The sequence below is a fragment of the Grampus griseus genome, assembly GCF_964374135.1.
Source record: "Grampus griseus genome assembly, chromosome: 2".
Classification (NCBI taxonomy): Eukaryota; Metazoa; Chordata; class Mammalia; order Artiodactyla; family Delphinidae; genus Grampus; species Grampus griseus.
In genome coordinates, this window is record NC_139018.1 from 3,346,903 (window position 1) to 3,366,153 (window position 19,251).

The 19,251-nt window shown below is 48.1% G+C and overlaps 1 protein-coding gene across 1 annotated transcript in view; it reads right to left on the reverse strand.

Moving 5' to 3' along the window:
• The window catches only part of DYNC1H1 (dynein cytoplasmic 1 heavy chain 1), a 65,695-nt gene extending 60,717 nt beyond the window's left edge, over window positions 1-4,978 (reverse strand). Inside the window, exon 1 of the mRNA XM_082649223.1 lies at window positions 4,597-4,978. Within this exon, the coding sequence (XP_082505349.1) occupies window positions 4,597-4,849 (253 nt within the window). The 5' untranslated portion in view covers window positions 4,850-4,978. The remainder of the gene's footprint in view (window positions 1-4,596) is intronic.
• Window positions 4,979-19,251: the final 14,273 nt, after the last annotated feature.

Below are 19,251 nucleotides of genomic sequence, written 5' to 3' on the forward strand. Positions count from 1 at the left end.
AGACTGATACTGTGCTGCCTACTAACACATTCAGGGAACTAAAATACCAGCGCAGACAGGCTGCGCCCGACTCTCGAGTTCCTGTGCTGCAAGCCATACTGATACATCTTACAGCGCCCTGTGGACATTTCTTTGGTTAACTTCTGAGAGTTTATCAAATTCCTAGAGATGTTCAAAATGTCATTTAGCACTATTCTGCATATGCTTCTACTGAAAGATGAATGTATTTCAAAGTACAAGTGATTTGTATCATTACCTTGTGAATTAGGTAAGCAATGTGCCTCATTTAATGAAATACAAACAGATGCACATTCAATTACCTTAAGACTCATACCACCTCTCCTAGGTAGATGGGTATGTGTCCGCAGACTGGTGAACAGGCAACTGGAAAGGGGTGAGGGGAGGCTGCGGGCTCTCCTGCCCTCGGTCATCCCCTCCCTCCCTCTCCCCTCCCAACGTTCTCCAGCCACAGGGCAAGCCTCCTCTCAAGCTACCAAACGAAGCCAGTCATTTTCTTTGGCCAGATGACGTGTTACGTGTTCCTGGCTCTCTTTATCTTTCCTTTTCTTTTCCCTTTAAAATCCAAACAGACTCCTAATACCACATTACTTTGGGCGATTCGCTGTCGTACACTCCCTCCTGGTACGCGCCCTCCTGGTAGCTCTCCGCTTTCCCATCCCTGGTACTTCCTCCAGCCACCCTGACGTCCACCCGCCCTTCTGTCCTCCTTCTGAGGCCGTGACTTCTTCGCATCCACTCCCTGCCCCGCACAAGGCTAAGAGTGTGGTGAGCGTCTTGAGTCTTCTCCTCCATCAAAACATTGTTGGGAATTTGAAAGGAGGGTTGAACCCCATGTAATCCTTGTACACAAGGTAAAACTGGGGCTCCTCTTGACATTTCCAGAAAAAAAGAGAAGGAAGTGAAAAAAACTAAGTCAGTGATGCCTAAAGGATTTAAGACTTCATGCTTTTTAAGGCTAACGCTAATTCAAAAGAAATAATTGCTATGAAGTAAATGAAAACAAACACTCCTATTTAATGGATACCAAGGAATTCAACAGAGAAATTAGTTCTTAGGTTTCAGAATCCTTCTTAAAACATCCTTTTCCTAACTGGGTCTTAAAATCCTGCGGTTTTGGTTTCCTCACTCATGACAGAGGCGCTGGACTAAATCTCTCCCTCCGTTCCCAGCCATGATGCTGAGAGTCGAAATTTCCATCTGTCTTTACTTTTTAAAAAGAAGTAATGACTGCTTTCCCTTTCCTGTACATGAATTCCACTCACTACGAAACACCTCACTTTAAAAAGCATCTTGCTGCAGACTGCTTTGTCCTACAGAGGGTGGGGGGCCCACCTATGGCGTGACAGCACAGGACAGCAAGAACTCAGGCTGATGGACTCCTGGCCCAGTGCTCCAAGACAGTGCCACGTCACAGCAAGTGTTTCCTATTAATTTATTAATCATTTTATTAACCATTTTGGGGTCTAAGCCAGAAATGAGTACTTTTTACTCATCCATCTACTACATTTCTTCTCTTTTTAGGGAAATTAAGTCCTCAGAAAAATAATGTTTAAAACTCCACAAAAACATACCTCTCCGTACGCCACCGCGTCTCTAGGAAGCTGAGTCCTGCAAGGAGCAATGGCTTTCTTCCAGACTCCAGTCATCTCTGCACTAATGAAGAGCGTAAAACCCCCTGCCTGGTCCCAGACAAGCCCTGGAACCACCACTCCAGCAGCTGCAAACCGCAGCATCCTTACCAGTCCCTACCTTCACCACCCAACCTTTCACGGGACAGAACACACCCCAAAATGCACTTCAGGTAAAAAGCGCTACAAAAGTGTCATTAACATCGTAATATGCCTATCACGTAGGGATCACCCACCTGGTCATACTTTTAGAAGTACGCTATGAGGAAAACAATTTTCTATAGGCCAGGAATTACAGGAAGGAGATTTCTCTTTTTAAAACGGGGAGCTACAATTTGACATTCCCTTTCACCAACTCTTCACTATCAAAATTAACTGTTAGGGGGCCTTCCCTGGTGGTCCAGTGGTTAAGACTCCGCGCTTCCCCTGCAGGGGGCACGGGTTAGATTCGATCACTGGATGGGGGACTACGAGCTCGCAGGCCAAAAAAAAAAAAATGATCTAGTGTTACAGTCACTACCTTTATTCTACACTTTAAAGGCGGCTTTACTTTAACAAAAAAACTTTAAAGCTAGCTGGAGTACTTAAAAAAACATATAGAGATATACCTTCATATTAAAAAAAGCTTCTATATACAATTACATGTGTTTGGAAAATTCTTTCCATAAAAAAGGGGGGAAGAGGGGGAAGGTAAAGTAAAAGTAACTTCTCCTGTTCATTAAATAAGTTATATGACTTCATTGTTGGTGGCGGTCTTTATTCAGTTCAAACCATTCAGATTTATTCTCCACATCATAATGCAAGCCTGCCTTTTCACCGTAAGTAACTACTGGATGTTCGTATTTGATTAAATGTGCAAATGGCAACGCTACCTCATAAAAACCAGCCGTCCTTCTAAGTGACCTGGGCTAACACTTATGTCTAAATTATGCTAGTGTAGCCAGGATGCTAAGAAGACTGATGGGACGCCATAGTTCTTCCTCAGATTTTTGTAAGTGAAAAATAAGTTAAGACAGGTTGAATTACTAGAAATACTTCCAGGACTTTTATAAATCCAGGAATGAGATAGGATTTCAACTGCAGACAGTCTCATTACCTAGTCAACATTCAAAAGTGCAAGTCATTATGGAGCCAAGATTTGGATCCGTGGATACTCGCTCTGCTGAAAGGAGAAAATGGACCCATCAAGAAAACAGAGGTGATTTGCACCAGAAAGCATTCAACAGAAATAGGGTCCCCCTCCAATAATTTTAGCAAAGTTCAATTCTAAGTTGTTTGAGAAAAGTGAATCACTGAGGAGCACTCTAGAAGCAAAGAACAAAACCTACCATTTTTTTCTGTAAAAAAGAAACGGAGACCTAAGGTAGAAATCACTGATTTCAAAACAAAAACTGTGCAATGAAAATATGATCAAGAATCAGCCAAGGTAAAGCTACTCAAAATACAGTAACAATGCAGATTAAAATGTATTTTAATAAAATAATGTATATTCATTAAAAAACGACCAGAAAGACAGATATCAAAATGCTGACAGTGGTCATATCCAGGTCGAAGGATTTCAGGTGGCTTTAATTTTATCTGTATACTTTAATTTTCTATTGTGACTATATACTTTTTTTGAAAGAAAACAGATGAGTCAAAAAAATTTTTTTTTAAACAGTAGCAGTTTCCATGCAGGAAAACAACCCCAAACACTCGCTGGGTCACACTCGCTGACCCTCCTGCAGAGGTCAATGCTACAATGAAGCATCTCCTGAGTAGGAAAAACCTTTGAAAGAAACAAACTATCTGCAAGGAACTAAGTGTGTGTAGGGGAGCGGTGAGGCAGAGAGTTGAGATTCTCTTACTGACAGAACCATACAGCCTTTGAGATTATAAGAAGCTTGTCTCCGAACACTTTCAGACAATGCCCAATCCTTGGTGCTAAGCTAGCATTTACCTGGACATCATCCTTGGCTTCCCGGATGGACGGTGCCACACCCAGACATGTGCTGTCAAATAAGCTCGCCATTGGCTACAAAATGGTCTGAAAGCATCAAGGGGAAACCCTCCCTGAAGGCAAGCTCCACTCTCAAGAGGAACCTAGGCTTGCTTTTGGGAGGTCACTATTTGAGGAGACTGCTGGAATATGCAAACCTTTTGTCCCGTCCCTCCACTAGGTGCCTAACCTAAGTCTCTCTCCTTTTAAGATCTGTAAAATAGATTCAAAGACCACGGGGCCATCATTAGGATCATCTAAGCAGCACACAAATACAAGGCATGATGAAGGAAAACAAGCAGTGGGCTGGACACTGAGATGCTGAGTCTAGCCTAGGGAGTAGGATTAGCTGGTGTGACCTTGGGGCAGTCACTTCGACTGAGCCTCAGTTTTCTCGCGTCTGAAGTGGGCAGATGCACCCACTCAACAGGGACAGCATTAAGTCCAAGAGGGAGACCTGCGTGCGCTATCCACCTAGAACAGTGATGCCCCGCTCGCGGCCGGGGCTGTCACTGTCACTCCTTGGGCCTCGGCATCTGGGTCCGCACAAGGCAGAGGCTGGGATGCCCGCCGGTCAGGGCTCCCCCAGCTCCGGCTCGCCAGTATCTCCCCCTACACCCGGACGATCGAAGGACCACAATCCAGGCTGCCCCCGGCGCCACCCCTGACACATCCCTCCCGAGGCCGGCCTTGGCCTGGACGCAAATCGAAACCGAAAAGCCCATGTGACATTGGAGGCCGGGATGCGGCCTCCGCCCGCGCTCAGCCCGGGAGACGCTGTCTCCACCCAACTCGGCCATCTTGAGGCCGAGCTGACAAAGCGATCCCATTGTTGCGGGTGACGGCGAGGCTGGGCGACCTCCTCCGTCCTCGCGACCCGGAAGGGGGCACCCTGAGGCCCCGGCGTTAAGGGGTGTGGCGGGAGCGAGGCGGGGCGCCGGGGGACCCACCGCAGCCCCGGCCCCGCACCTTTGAGCGTGGAGCGCTCCACCAGGACCGTGTGCACCTGCGGGTCCGAGAGGAACTTGCGCATCTGCTCCAGGGCGCTCTTCTCCTCCAGCGCCGCCTCGAGCGCGGCCGGGGCCTCGCCGCCATCCTCCAGCAGCAGCGGCACCAGCTTGCGCAGGTGCTTCTGCAGCACCGACACGTCGGCCACGTTCTGCACTGCCGACACCTCCAGGCCGGCCGAGCCGTCCTCGCCACCGCCCCCGGGCTCCGACATGGCGCCGCGCTCGGGACCCGCAGGCAGCGCTGAGAAGGCGGCCGCGACTCGGCGCGAGAGCGAGCGGGCGGACGCACGAGAGAAACGAGCAGCACAAGCCGACCACCCGCTAGCCCACTGCCGACTGAGGAGAGGGAGCGCCGGCTCCTCCCTAAAGGCCGCCGCCCGCCGGCCCCGCCCCGCCCCGCCGCCGCCGCCGCCCGCCTCCCGTCGCCCGCGGCCGGCACCCGCCGCAGCCACTGGGCCCCCTCACGGTACCGACGTCACGACGTCGCGCTCAGGCGGCCCGGGTGACTCCGCCGCGCAGCCTTCTGGGACTCGTAGTTCCAGTGTTGGGCGGGGCTCCGCAGTACCGACACCTCAAGCCCTAACGGTGGGAACTTGCGGGGGGCGGTGAGAGGTGGTCAGGGACTACGTCTGTCCTGTTCACTGCTGTGGACTCAGCGAACGGCACAGAGTCTGAGACACTGCACTAATACTGAATGAATGAATGGTGTTAACGAGCTAACGTGTTTTGAGCATTTAGCCTGTGCCTGACATTGTTCTAAGCACTTAACCTGTGTAGTTTCTTTGAACGAATGAATGACTACGATGTGTTGAGCTAGAATATAGTCATCTGTGTTATTAAATATACATAGGGAGACTGAGGATCTTTTTCAGAGGGAGAGGAGATGAGGGAAGTGTCACATTGCTAGGCTGGAAAGAAGGAGGTTGGGAGGGGACGTTCCCAGAGCAGGAAGCAGCTTCTGCAAAAGCAGAGAGGCCTGACTGTAGGAGCGATGTACGGGAAAGCCAGAAGGTGACACTTGAACGGTGGGGTGAAGCCTGGCTGTTGTAGGTTCTGGTTGCTAATGGCAAAATAATTCCCCCCAGAATGCCGTGAGGACCACGGGGGAGTGGTCCTACAAGCATCCACCTAGAACAGCAGCCGGGGCTGACGCTGTCGTTCCGATGGCCTCAGCATCTGGGTCCACACAAGGCAGGGACTGCCGTGCCTGCCCAATAAGTTTCCCCCCAGCTCCCATTTGCCTGGACCTCCTCCAGTACACCGAGATGACATAAGGGCCAGAATGGAGGCTGCCCACATTCTTGGTTTAGAAATGACAGTTATTATAAGGAGCAGTAATTGGCTTTTGAAAGTTCAAACTCATCACTCGCTTCTTAAGTTGGGTGGAGGAAGGGAAGCCAAAGGTGCTATTTTTATATCAAAGTGCACAGTCAGAGAGCTGAATCCTGATTGGTAGAACGATGATGGGATGATTTGATTTCCCCAAATCATCTTTGGAAAACTGCAAAACACGCAGTATGCCTATTCTTGTTCAGTTACCCAGTGCCAAGCCCCAGGAACTGCTGGAACATGAAGACTAATGAGATGATTCTTGTCTTTAAGAAGCTCATGGCAGAGGGGACAGATTAATATCCCATCCTCCTCCTGCCTTCCATCAGTCCACTCTTCTTTTTCTGTGGCATTTTTAAAATTGAAGTATAGTTAATGTACAATGTTGTGTTAGTTTCAAGTGTACAGTAAAGTGATATATATATATCTGTTTCAGATTCTTTTCCGTTATAGGTTAAGATTTTTTTAAATTAATTAATTAATTTATTTTTGGTTGCATTGGGTCTTCGTTGCGGTGCGCAGGCTTCTCATTGCAGTGGCTTCTGTTGCTGCGGAGCACGGGCTCTAGGTGCGTAGGCTCAGTAGTTGTGCCACATGGGCTCAGTAGTTGTGGTTTGCAGGCTCTAGAGTGCAGGCTCAGCAGTTGTGGCGCACGGGCTTAGTTGCTCCGCGGCATGTGGGATCTTCCCCGACCAGGGCTCGAACCTGTGTCCCCTGCATTGGCAGGCGGATTCTTAACCACTGCACCACCAGGGAAATCCCTATTATAAGATATTGAGTGTAGTTCCCTGTGCTATACAGTAGGTCCTTGTTGCTTACCATTAGTTTGTTTTCTGTCTGTGAGTCTATTTCTGTTTTGTAAATAAGTTCATTTGTATCATTTTTGAAGATTCCACATATAAGTGATATCATATGATATTTGTCTTTCTCTGTCTGACTTATTTCACACTAGTCCAGTCTTATATCATATGCCCGAGCAGATCTAAATAAACTTCCTGGAAAAATACAAAGCACTGCAATGAGTTTGTGCTATGATCATAATGGTAATGAATAATAGTAACGCCACCAACAACTAACACTGAGAGCTCACTCAATACCAGGCACTCTGCTAAGGGCTGCCCCCTGCCCCATGTCCTTTGGGGTAGGAACAGGGATGGAAGAAAATCTGTTAGGTGCAGGTTAGTGAACTCTGAATTGACCACACACCATTGGAGCCCCAGAAACCCAGCAGCAAACTGGCAGATGGAGAGCGGCTGCTTGCAGCCTGCACCGTGAGTCAGCACCACCCAGGAGACGCAGCCATTTGGGCATCCAAGGGACTCAAACATCTGCAATCTGGCTCCGAGCCTGGGCAACAGGGCAGCAGGCTCCGGAGGTGCAGCCCTATATGTGAGATAGGCTCAAAATTAAACGTGTTTGTTGTTTCTAAGAGAATGGAAATCAGAGGAACCTGAACCATCAGTCTACAAGGATCCGTACATTGATCAAATGTGCCTGCATTTCTGTTTTCTAAAGATGTTTGCTGTGTTGAATAAATACATCGTAAGAAGAATGGTCTATGTTGACTGACGGCCTACAGAGGGTGCCCAGCACTCTAAATTCCTTATCCTGGGGGCTGGCTAGACTGCCCCCAGCTGACAGGGAAGGGGATATTTTTGTGAGATGCTCCCTTGGCCTCCTGGGGCAGGACTCTGCCCCGAGCTGACTCTGTGTGTGTTGGGGGGGACCCTCCACCCAAACCTGGCCTCTCCCACCGCAAACTCTGTTTGGCATCTCCGCTTTCTCTTGTTCATAGTAGAGGCTGCTTTCAGTTGGCAGTAGGCAGTGGGTGCTGGCGAGAGAGAATTCTTTCTAAGTTGATGGGGGATGGTAGTGGCTGCTGGGCCACATGTATTTTATCAGAAGTTGGTGATGAACTGTCCACATGTCCATTCCCCGCCCTTCTCCTTCAAGTACTGCACTGGATGGCCCCTCAAATCCAAGCTGAGGGCTCCTTCTCATCCCCATCTTCCCTCTCCCTCTCCCTCTCCCAACCCTGGGCCACACTGAGCCCTCAGCGGAAGTCCGGCTGGCCCAGCACCTTCAGGCTCTGCGTCTGGCATTCCCCTCTCCCCCCTCGAAATTCCACATTGGGTTCGCCCATTCACTCACTCACTCATTCATTCATTCATTCCATGGGCTCATTCCCAGCACCAGCAGGGCCTGGCGCAACGTGGGTGCTTGGTTAATGGCTGTGAAAGCAACGCCTCACGTCTCGGGAACGCGGTGCCGGGTGGCAGCGGCGGCCGGTCCACAGAGCATATTTTGGATTTTGACCTTCCCAGCTGCTCGAAACCAGGCAGCGTCATTCCGTCGCCAGCGCGGGACTCCACCCACCTATCGCTCACCGGGCTACAGGACACTTTCTGATGAAGGTCGTCCTGGCATCCCCCCCTTTTCTGTCTCGGTTCCTTGTCTGATGAGCCTCTGGGTGAGTCTGGAATCACCCCGGGCTCCTGGCGACTTTGAGCCGGGCTGAACGCGGCTGGGGGGCGGGCGGGTGGGGGTGGGAAGCGCCGCTAAGGAACAGAGCGGTCGCTTGGCGCCCTCTAGTGGCGCCGCGGAGGACGCGCACCCCGGAATCTTTTCCTGTCGCTCCTAGGCCTCCTCCCAGCCTGCTGCCCCATCCGTCCCGGGGACGCCTCCAGGTTCACCTTCCCAAGGTCACCCGGGTGACTCGTCCAGGGTCGCAAAGCGAGCAATGGCGGTGACCAGAGGGAAATGCCAGCCCGTGGTCCAGCCTGCATCCCACCGCCCAATGATAAAGTTAGAGGAGATTGCCTCTAATGCAGACAGTTCAGTCTCTCTCCTGCGCGCAAGCCCCCCGGGACGCCTCCGCTGCCCTGGCCGCTCCTCTGGAGGTACCCAGCCTCTTCTCTTACCTGAGAACTGTCTGTGTCCCCAGCCACGGCCACCGCTCCCTGGGGACGCTGGGCCCCACCACCTCTCATGGACATCGTCTCTGAAATCCTGCCCTCGCCCTCAAACGTTCCCTCTCTCCCTCCTGGGTTCTTCCCGGCCACGTCCAAGCTGCTCCAATGCATCCCTTCTTTCGAGAAACCCTTGCCACACCTTCCTGCCAGCACTTCTCATGCTTTGCTGACTTCTTCAGGAAAACTCCTTGAAAATGAGCATAGGTGGGGACTGCCTCTCACCCAGACCAACCCCCCCCCCCCGCAAGTGCTGTTGTCAAGGTCACCAATGGCCTCCACGTGGGCAAATCCAGTGACCAGTTCTGGGCCCTTCTCTTGCTCGACCCTTGGACGCCATTGACACTGCGCGGCTTGTGTGTGCTGTCAACACTCCCTCCCAGCCCTGTGACACTCAGTACGTCTGCACACCGATGAGTCCCAACCTTAGAAGTCACATCTGCTGTTGTTGGGTGGAGTGTTCTAGAAAATGCCAATCAGGCCAACTTGGCTGAAAGTGTTAAGACCTATATCCGTGCTACTTGTTCTACCTATTGAAAGAGGTGTTGAACTTTTGGCTTATAACTGTGCAATTGTCTCTCTCCACGCAGTTCAGTCTGTTTTTGCTTCCTGTATTTTGAAGCTCTATTATTAGATACATAAAGCATTGTCGTGTCCTTTTCATGAATCGACCCCTGGATCACAGTGAAACGCCCCACTTTATTCCTGGTAGCATTATTTGCTCTGAAATTTACTTCATCTGATATGAGCACGGTCTCTCTGGCTTTCTCTGGATCAGTGTTAGTGTGATGTCCTTTCCATCCTTCGCTTTTACCCCATCTGTGCCTTTATACTGGGTTGCCCAAAATGTTCGTTCGGTTTTTTCCGTAAGCTGGCTCTAGTAGCACTTAGTTGTCTTTAACTTCATTCGAAACAATTTTGTTAGATTGTACGTGACAGCTGTCACATCAGCGTGCATTTAAAAAAAAGTACCAAAATTGGTGAATTTCTGTGCAGCCATTTTAATATGGAAGAAAAAAAAGCAACATTTTCAGCATATTATGCTTTATTATTTCAGGAAGGGTAAAAATGCAACTGAAATGCAAAAAAAGATTTGTGCAGTGTATGGAGAAGGTGCTGTGACTGATCCAACGTGTGAGAAGTGGTGTGCGAAGGTTCGTGCTGGAGATTTCTCGCTGGACGATGCTCCACGGTCGGGTAGACCAGTTGAAGTTGACAGCGATCAAATGAAGACATTAACTGAGAACAACCAACGTTATACATGGCCGCCATACTCAAAATACCCAAGTCAAGCACTGAAAATCACCTGCACCAGCTGGGTTATGTTCATCGCTTTGACGTTTGGGTTCCACGTAAGTAAAGCGAAAAAAACCTTCTTGACCATATTTCCCCATGCGATTCTCTACTGAAACGTAAGGAAAATGTTCCGTTTTTAAAACAAATTGTGACGGGTGGTGAAAAGTGGATACGGTACAATAATGTGGAACAGAAGAGATCGTGGGGCAAGCGAAATGAACCACCACCAACCACAGCAAAGGCCGGTCTTCATCCAAAGAAGGTGATGTTGTGTACATGGTGGGATTGGAAGGGAGTCCTCTATTGTGAGCTTCTTGCAGAAAACCAAACGATTAATTCCAACAAGCACTGCTCCCAGTTAGACCAACTGAAAGCGGCACTTGACGAGAAACGTCCAGAATTAGTCAACAGAGAACGCATAATCTTCCATCAGGATAACACAAGACCGCATGTTTCTTTGATGACCAGGCAAAAACTGTTGCCGCTTGGCTGGGAAGTTCTGATTCATCCGCCGTATTCACCAGACATTGCACCTTTGGATTTCCATTTATTTCGGTTTTTACAAAATTCTCTTAATGGAAAAAAAATTTCAATTCCCTGGAAGACTGTAAAAGGTACTCGGAACAGTACCTTTTATCAAGAAGATAAAAAGTTTGGGGAAGATGGAATTATGAAGTTGCCTGAAAAATGGCAGAAGGCAGTGGAACAAAAGGGTGACTACTTTGTTCAATAAAGTTCTCGGTGAAAATGAAAGACGTGTCTTCTATTTTTATTTGAAAACCGAAGGCACTTTTTGGCCAACCCAATATTTAAAGTGGGTTTCTTATAGTTGGCTCTTGCTTTAAAAAAAATCCTGACAATCTCTGCCCTTTATTTGCGGGGTGGTGTGGGGTTAGAGATATGGCTGGGTGAAGTCACCATCTTGCTATTTGTTTTCTATTTGTCCCACCTGTTCTTTGCCCAGAAGTGAACCCTTGATTCCCCTCCCCGACACCCCCAGAGCTCCCCATCCCAGGAAACACTGCCTGCCTCACCCAGGTGCTCAGGGTGTTCCTTGGTGTCTCTGAAAAAACTCCCAGCCCCTCACATCTCCGTCTGGTCCAGCAGCAAACCCTGCCACTCTCCCCGGACGCCTCCCAAATCGGGCATCTCTTCTCCACCTGCACTGCCAGTCCCAGCCTAAGGGTCTTCCCCTCTTTCTAAAATGCTCTTCCTAACAGAAAGACTCACAGACATAGAAAACAAACTTATGGTTACCAGTAGGGGAAGGGGGGTGGGGGGGAGGGATAAGATAGGAGTTTGGGATTAACTGATACACGCTACTTTATATAAAATAGATAAACAACAAGGTCTTACTGTATAACACGAGAAACTATATTCAATATCTTGTAATAACCTATAATGGAAAAGAATCTGAAAAAAAATATATGAATCACTTTGCTGTACACCTGAAACTAACACAACACTGTAAATCAGCTATATTTCAATAAATTTTTTTTTTTTTTTTTTGCATGGTACGCGGGCCTCTCACTGTTGTGGCCTCTCCCGTTGCGGAGCACAGGCTCCGGACGCGCAGGCTCAGCGGCCATGGCTCACGGGCCCAGCCGCTCCACGGCATGTGGGATCTTCCCGGACCGGGGCACGAACCCGTGTCCCCTGCGTCGGCAGGCGGACTCTCAACCAGTGCGCCACCGGGGAAGCCCAATAAAAATTTTTAAAAAATAAAAAATAAAAAGAATGCTCTCCCTCCAGGGTCCTAAGGAGCTTGCTCCTTCTCTGCGCCAGACCTCTGCTCAAGCGTGACCCTTCAGAGGGGCCTTCAAAATAACACCACCACTGCTTACCCCTTTGTTTATTGCTTCATTTTCCTCCAGAGCACGTTTCCCTGCATGACACATATTTGTGCTTCTTGCTTAGGGTCTGAGTCCCCACCTAGAACGTGATTCCATGAGGTCCAGGGCTTGCTCTGGTTAACACTGAACCTTAGAGTGGGCCAGTGGCTGGAACTGCGTCTTTGCTCACTGTGGGTGAGGAGGGAATCTTTGAGGCCTGAGGAAATAAACAGAGTAATTCTGTTCCCTTCAGGTGAATTACAGGCTGATTCTAAAAGAACAGAAGTTAAAAAAAAAAAAAAAAGTGGGACTTCTCTGGCAGTCCAGCGGTTAAGACTCTGCGCTTCCAATGCAGGGGGCATGGGTTTGATCCCTGGTCGGGGAACTAAGATCCTTCATGCCACACAGCACAGCCAAAAAAAAAAAAAAAAAAACAACTAGTATTACTCAGCAGGTGTTAGCTACAAACACATCAAAGCCGATTTGTAAAGACACGGTCACAGCTTATTTCTATGATGTCCCTCACGTCACACGCACGTGTTGATCGCCGCTCTAAGTCATCCCAGGTGTTTGGAGCTCATCTCCTTCCAAACCCACAATGCATTCCTTCATTTCCTCAAGACTTTGGGAAGAGGCGACACAAATATAAAGTTCTCAATGCGTCTTCATGAAGAGTTACTTGATGGGATATCTGGGGATTTGAGAGGTTGGATTACGTCCCCCAGAAGACACGTTGAAGTCCTGACCCCTGGAACCTGTGAATGTGACCTTACTTGGAAATAGGGTCTTTGCAGATGCAATTAAGATGAGGTCATTTTGGATTAGCATGGGCCCTAAATCCAATGACTGGTGTCCTTATAAGAAAAAGGGAAATTTGGACCCAGACACACAGACACACACAGGACGAACAATGTGTGACGACAGAGGCAGAGATTGGAGCGATTCGTCCACAAGCCAAGGGTTGTCAGCCGCCACCAGGAGCCGGTAGAGAGGCCTGGAGCAGATCTTCCCTCAGAGTCTCCAGAAGGAGCCAGCCCTACCAACACCTGGATTGTGGATGTCCAGCCTTCAGAACTGCGTGAGAGCAAATTTCTACTGTTCTAACCACCCAGCGTGTGGTAATTTATTACAGCAGCCCTAGGGAATGAATGCACCACTGTTCCAGAGACAGCTTAATAATTTGACCGGCACACCGAATCCTGCATCATGGAAGCTTTAAGACTATGGGACGGAAGGCAGCTAGGTCTCCTTCTGCAGAAAACGAAGTTGTCTGAGACTTCCTGTGGCTGTGGGATAGATCACCCCACTGCGAGTCTGTCACTGTGTCCTCCGCAAAATAGAATGGGCGAAAGACCTGTGTGTCTGATGGGGCACAAAGATATGAGCTTTGGGCAAACCTTTTATGAGTGCCATTGCGACATGCTGCTTTCAGTGTCCTCATGCAGCATTCCAGGATTCACTCTGATATTGACATGGAATACCGTCTGGTCATTAAATGTGAGGGACCGGCAGAGCGAGCTTCATCTTCTGGGACCTCTGACACCTACAGCAGAAATTGCAGGTGCAGGTGGTAAGATTTCGCTTTCTGCCCCTCATGAAGAATCTGCTGGACCACAAGCTGAGGGACGTCTAGCGCAAGGCTAGCTCTTTTGTTGGTTTCCTGGGACTTCCTGAATGGTGATTTGTGCTCCCTCAAACATAAGTTTCTGCTCCGTGCCCTCTCTTTCTGTTCCATCTGTTTGTATCAGCAAGAAACATTATGACCAGGTGGAGGCTTTGGGGGTTTTTTGTTTTTAAAGAATTTTATATTATATTGGCATATAGTTGATTTACAATGTTGTGTTAGTTTCAGGTGTACAGCAAAGTGATTCACTTATATATATACATATACATATATCCATTGTTTTTCAAATTCTTTTCCCATATAGGTTATTACAGAATACTGAGTAGAGTTCCCTGTGCCTTACAGTAGGTCTTTGTTGATTATCTATTTTATATATAGTAGTGTGTATGTGTTAATCCCAAACTCCTAATTTATCCCTCCCGCTACCCCCCTTTCCCTCTGGTAACCATAAGTTTGTTTTCTATGTCTGTGAGTCTGTTTCCATTTTGTAAATAAGTTCATTCGTATCAATTTTTAAGATTCCACATATAAGTGATATCATATGATATTTCCCTTTCCCTGTCTGACTTACTTCACTTAATATGATATTCTCTAGGTCCATCCATGTTGCTGCAAATGGCATTATTTCATTCTTTTTTATGGCTGAGTAGTATCCCATTGTATATATGTACCACATCTTCTTTATCCATTCACCTGTCGATGGACATTTAGGTTGCTTCCATGTTTTGGCTATTGTGAATAGTGCTGCTATGAACATAGGGGGTGCATGTATCTTTTCAAAGTATGTTTTTCTCTGGATATATGCCCAGGAGTGGGATTGCTGGATCATATGGTAGCTCTATTTTTAGTTTTTTTTTAGAGAACCCGGGGGAAGGTTTTTGAAGTGATCTCTGCACTTGTAGTCACAGAACCCAGTAGAGCAAACTCCAACATACAACCTCAGGGAAAGTAAGGGTAACTGTATCAATCATGAGAGGCTGGGTTATACTGCAGGGACAAATGACAGTCAAACCTCAGTGGCTAGAACATTTCTTGCCCCAGCTCCATGTCTATCTGGGGTTGGCTGTGACTTTGCTGCATGTGCTCTTATTCTGAGACCCGGGCAGATGGGACAGCTTCTATCTGGAGCACTGTCTGTTGGGCACTCTAGAGCCCAAGAGCCACAACTACTGAGCCCACGTGCTACAACTACTGAGCCTGCGCTCTAGAGCCTGTGAGCCACAAGTACCGAAGCCCGTGCACCTAGAGCCCGTGTTCTGCAACAAGAGAAGCCACCGCAACGAGAAGCCTGCGCACCACAACGAAGAGTAGCCCCCACTTGGCGCAATTAGAGAAAGCCTGTGCGCAGCAACGAAGACCCAATGCAGCCAAAAATAAATAAATTTATTTTCTAAAAACTGGAAGGATACAGAGAAGGTGAGCACGATCCTGCACAAGGGGGACACAAATTCATGAAGCGCTCTGAATCTTTACAACAGTGTGAGTGTACTTAATACCACAGAACTGTACACTTGGAAGTGGACGGGGTGGCAGATTTTATAGTATGTGTATTTAACCACAATTTTAAGAAAAAAAACTGATCAGGAGTAGTTTGGGCAGTGCTTGCCTTCTTCTCATTGTATAACTTCGGATATGGAATGAGCATCTTTTCTCTGCCATGGTGAACCGTCATCGTCTTTTCTAGGTCTGGACCAGCCTCCAACGTGACCTTTGCAGGTTGAGTGATTTGACACGTCTCCGAGTTCCTTTACCGCGAAGGTTTTTGCCAGCACCACTTCCTCGGCATCTTCCTCCTTCTTGTCCCTCCCCAGGTCCCTCAGCCACACACCTCCAGCCCTGGAGCAGTGGCAGAGCCTGCACCCCAACCCTCCCTTGTCCTCCTTTCCTTCTAGGACCGTCACCCTTCACTCCAGTTGCACTGCCAGCTTTATTAGTGTTTTTGGCACCCTTCCTGCACTTCCACCTTTTGGCCAATTCCCTGTGTCAATGATGCATTTTTGTAAGACATTAAGTGGGTTTATCACAGAAGGCAACACAACTACACACTTTGCTGGCTGTGTAGGAACTGAGTAGCAGGTGTGTGGTGACCAACAACTTTTATTTTTTAAATTTTTATTTATTTATTTTTTAATTTTTTGGCCGTGTTGGGTCTTCGTTGTTGTGTGCAGGCTTTCTGTAGTTGCGAGTAGGCAAATAGAGTAGGCAAGTGGGGGCCTACTCTTTATTGTGGTACGTGGGCTTCTCATTGCAGTGGCTTCTCTTGTTGCAGAGCACGGGCTCTAGGCTCGTGGGCTTCAGTAGTTGTGGCTTGCCAGCTCAGTAGTTGTGGCTCACGGGCTCTAGAGTGCAGACTCAGTAGCTGTGGCGCACAGGCTTAGTTGCTCCGCGGCATGTGGGATCTTCCTAGACCAGGGCTTGAACCCATGCCCCTACATTGGCAAGCGGATTCTTAACCACTGCGCCACCAGGGAAGCCCTGACCGACTTTGAAAGTAGCGCCATGATGGGTTGTGGGTCTGAGGCGCACCTGCTGGTGATTTGCAGACTGAATAGCTTGCAGCACAGTTAGTACTTGACGCAGTTACTCACGTTAACGCATCGAGGTAACTGATATTTGACTATATTATTAACTATATTATATTAGTTTTATTATATATTATTATAATATATTATATATAATTATTATATAAATAATATATAAAATAAATAATATATTATATATTAATATTTATAATATTATATAGTTATATTATAACTATATAATATATTAGTTTTATTATATTATATTATAATTATTATATATAATTATAATATAATTATAATTATATTATAATTATAATATATATATTAGTTTTATTATAATTATAATATATACTCTATATATTAGTTTTATTATATATTATTATAATATATTATATATATCATTATATAATATATAATTATTATATAAATAATATATATAATAAATAATTATATATATTATTAATATTTACAATATTATATAGTTATATTATAACTATATAATATTATCTATATTAACTATAACTGATATTTGGCGTTATTTAACTAGATCACAGTAATTAAAATCTGTGCACATCGGAACTGTGCAAAGTAGGGACCACCTACACTGCCACTTTCCCTCTGTCTTCCTGCGCCTTCTCCCCCTGCAAGCAGGAGCTGGCCTGGGTCCCTTGCCGTAGGATTAAAAGCAGAAGGTGTCTGTGGGTCTTTCAGACTTTGATTTTTCCCAGAAGTTCTAGCCCCTAGGAAAGCAAGGATGTAAGGAAAAGGAAAGAAGAACTGGAGTCTCCCTTGTGGGCAAAGTGTCCTGGAGAAGTAGGGGGCGATGAGGTATCCTGGGCCGTGGGAAGATTCCCTGGGCTGCAGTGGGAAGGCAGGTGACAAGGTCCCGGGCCTGCTGCCCACCAGCCCCCAGAGAGCAATGCAGGCTGTGCACCCAGGTGGTAGGACCCCAGGCAGGCTGGCCAAAGTGGTCCTCAAGGCTGGGGACAGCATTGCGGCATGGGACCCGGAGCCTGCAGTACCGGTGTGGATAAATGATGAGTGGCCAACAGGTCCCCACTCTCCCCTCCCCAGGCCCTGTCCCTGTGGGAGTCCTGACTTAGGAAGGGGCAGGACTCTGGAAGTGACTTCTGTGATGCGCCAGTCCGTGGAATCGTGGAATGGGAACTGGGGTCAGAAATTAGGCTGTTATAGAAAACGGAGCCAGTGGAACTTCCTGCACACACGTTTGTGGCCGGAGAGTCATGCTTGCGATAATCACGGCTGTGCTACCGCCACGAGCTGGCCCGATCTAACGGCTTTATCCGACACCCACAATGTTAACAAGGTAGCTTATTATCACCGCAGTTTGAAGACGGGGTAATAGAGCCGAAGGCAGAAGTAAACTGCTTAAGGTCTCACAGGTAGCAAGAGGCAGAGGAGGAGTTCAGACTCAGAGACTGCTTGTGTCTAGAGGCTTCTAACCACCAGGAGCGCGTGGACTGTCTTTTTTCCAGTCTCCACTGTGGCACCAAGCACAGGGGGGCTGCCGATGCTCCCTCCCTCTCCCAAGTGTCCCCTGGCGCCCACCTCCACTTTCCATCTGTAAAACAGTGATCACTGGCCTAGAGCAACTGCATAGCCATCCAAAACTCTGCTCACAGGGTTAAGCATCTGAGTGTTCACTTTGAAGAAAGAATCTCCTTCTTTACTCCAAAGGATGGAAACGTTTGATGGGGTGCTCCCACATTTTCAGTGGAATTCCCTATCTGGTGAGGTGTAAAGCACAGGGCAGTGTCCTGCTAGGTTGGGACTTTGCTGAACCTCAGTGCAATGATCCCTTTTCACCATGGGGGCAGAGATGGGGCACTTCCACGATTTTATTGACAAGACAAAACCCCCATTTTGCCCTGAAAGTGGTAGGATCTAAAGGGTTTCATCAGAAAACATGTACTATTTCCCTGATCCCAGTAGATGCTGGAATCCCCCTGCACTGCCAGTCAGCCTTCTTGTGAGTTTGACAACTGCTGTTTCTGTAACCGAAACAATTTCATATTTACTTCCTAAGTTGAGCAAGGAGGGGCCGTGGTTAAGCCATTTAACCTCCTTGCACGTCTGCTCCTCTTCCACGAAGTGAAGATGTGAGACCCCTTGCTTAGAAGCAGCACGTTTCCCAGTATCGCCCGGGCAGCTGTGCACGGCAACCTGGAGGCTGGGGGCTGGTCGTGCATTGAAAATGGGCCTCTGGGGTCACATAAGGTTGGGAATCACTACGTTAGACAAAGCTTAACGAGTTTCTTCTGGACAGGACTTTTCAGAGCCTCTAGAAGGCCTTGTGAGTCTCTGCGGGGCAGGGGAGGTGTAGTTTCTTAAATTCCTTGGCTACGGAATTCTTGGTGCAACGTCAAAACCCAGCCAGTGTGGGGCTGGAGATTTACAGGTGATACCTGGAGAACACTGCTGCAGAACACAGACCCATGTGTTTAATAACCAAGGGTCACCACTGCAGCTTTTTGCAAAAGCAGGCAACCAGCGCTTCCCACCAATAGTTGATTAGTCCTCACTTTGACCAGACAGAGGATTCCGCAGTCACCCACCAGCCTCACGTGCAGGCCTGTTGAGGGACACCTTTCTCCTGTTACTAAGCTGGCTTTGGAGGGGTTTGGAATGCTTGGCTGGCACGGCAGTGGGTGGTGAGAAAGTCCTGGTTCTGGTAGGATCCTGGCGCTGCCACTACCAGCTGTGTGACCTTGGGTGAGTCTCTTAACCTCTCTGTGCCAAGTTCTCCTTATTTAAATGAGGCTAATGAGTGCAACTGCCCCTGGAGCTATGAGAGGAATACATGAGACAAAGTGGCCAGCACAGCTAGCCACTCACAGGAAGCTCTTTTTTTTTGCGGTCCGCGGGCCTCTCACTGTTGTGGTCTCTCCCACTGCGGAGCACAGGTTTCGGACGCAAAGGCTCAGCGGCCATGGCTCACGGGCCCAGCCGCTCCGCGGCATGTGGGATCCTCCCGGACCGGGGCATGAACCCGCGTCCCCGCATCGGCAGGCGGGCTCCCAA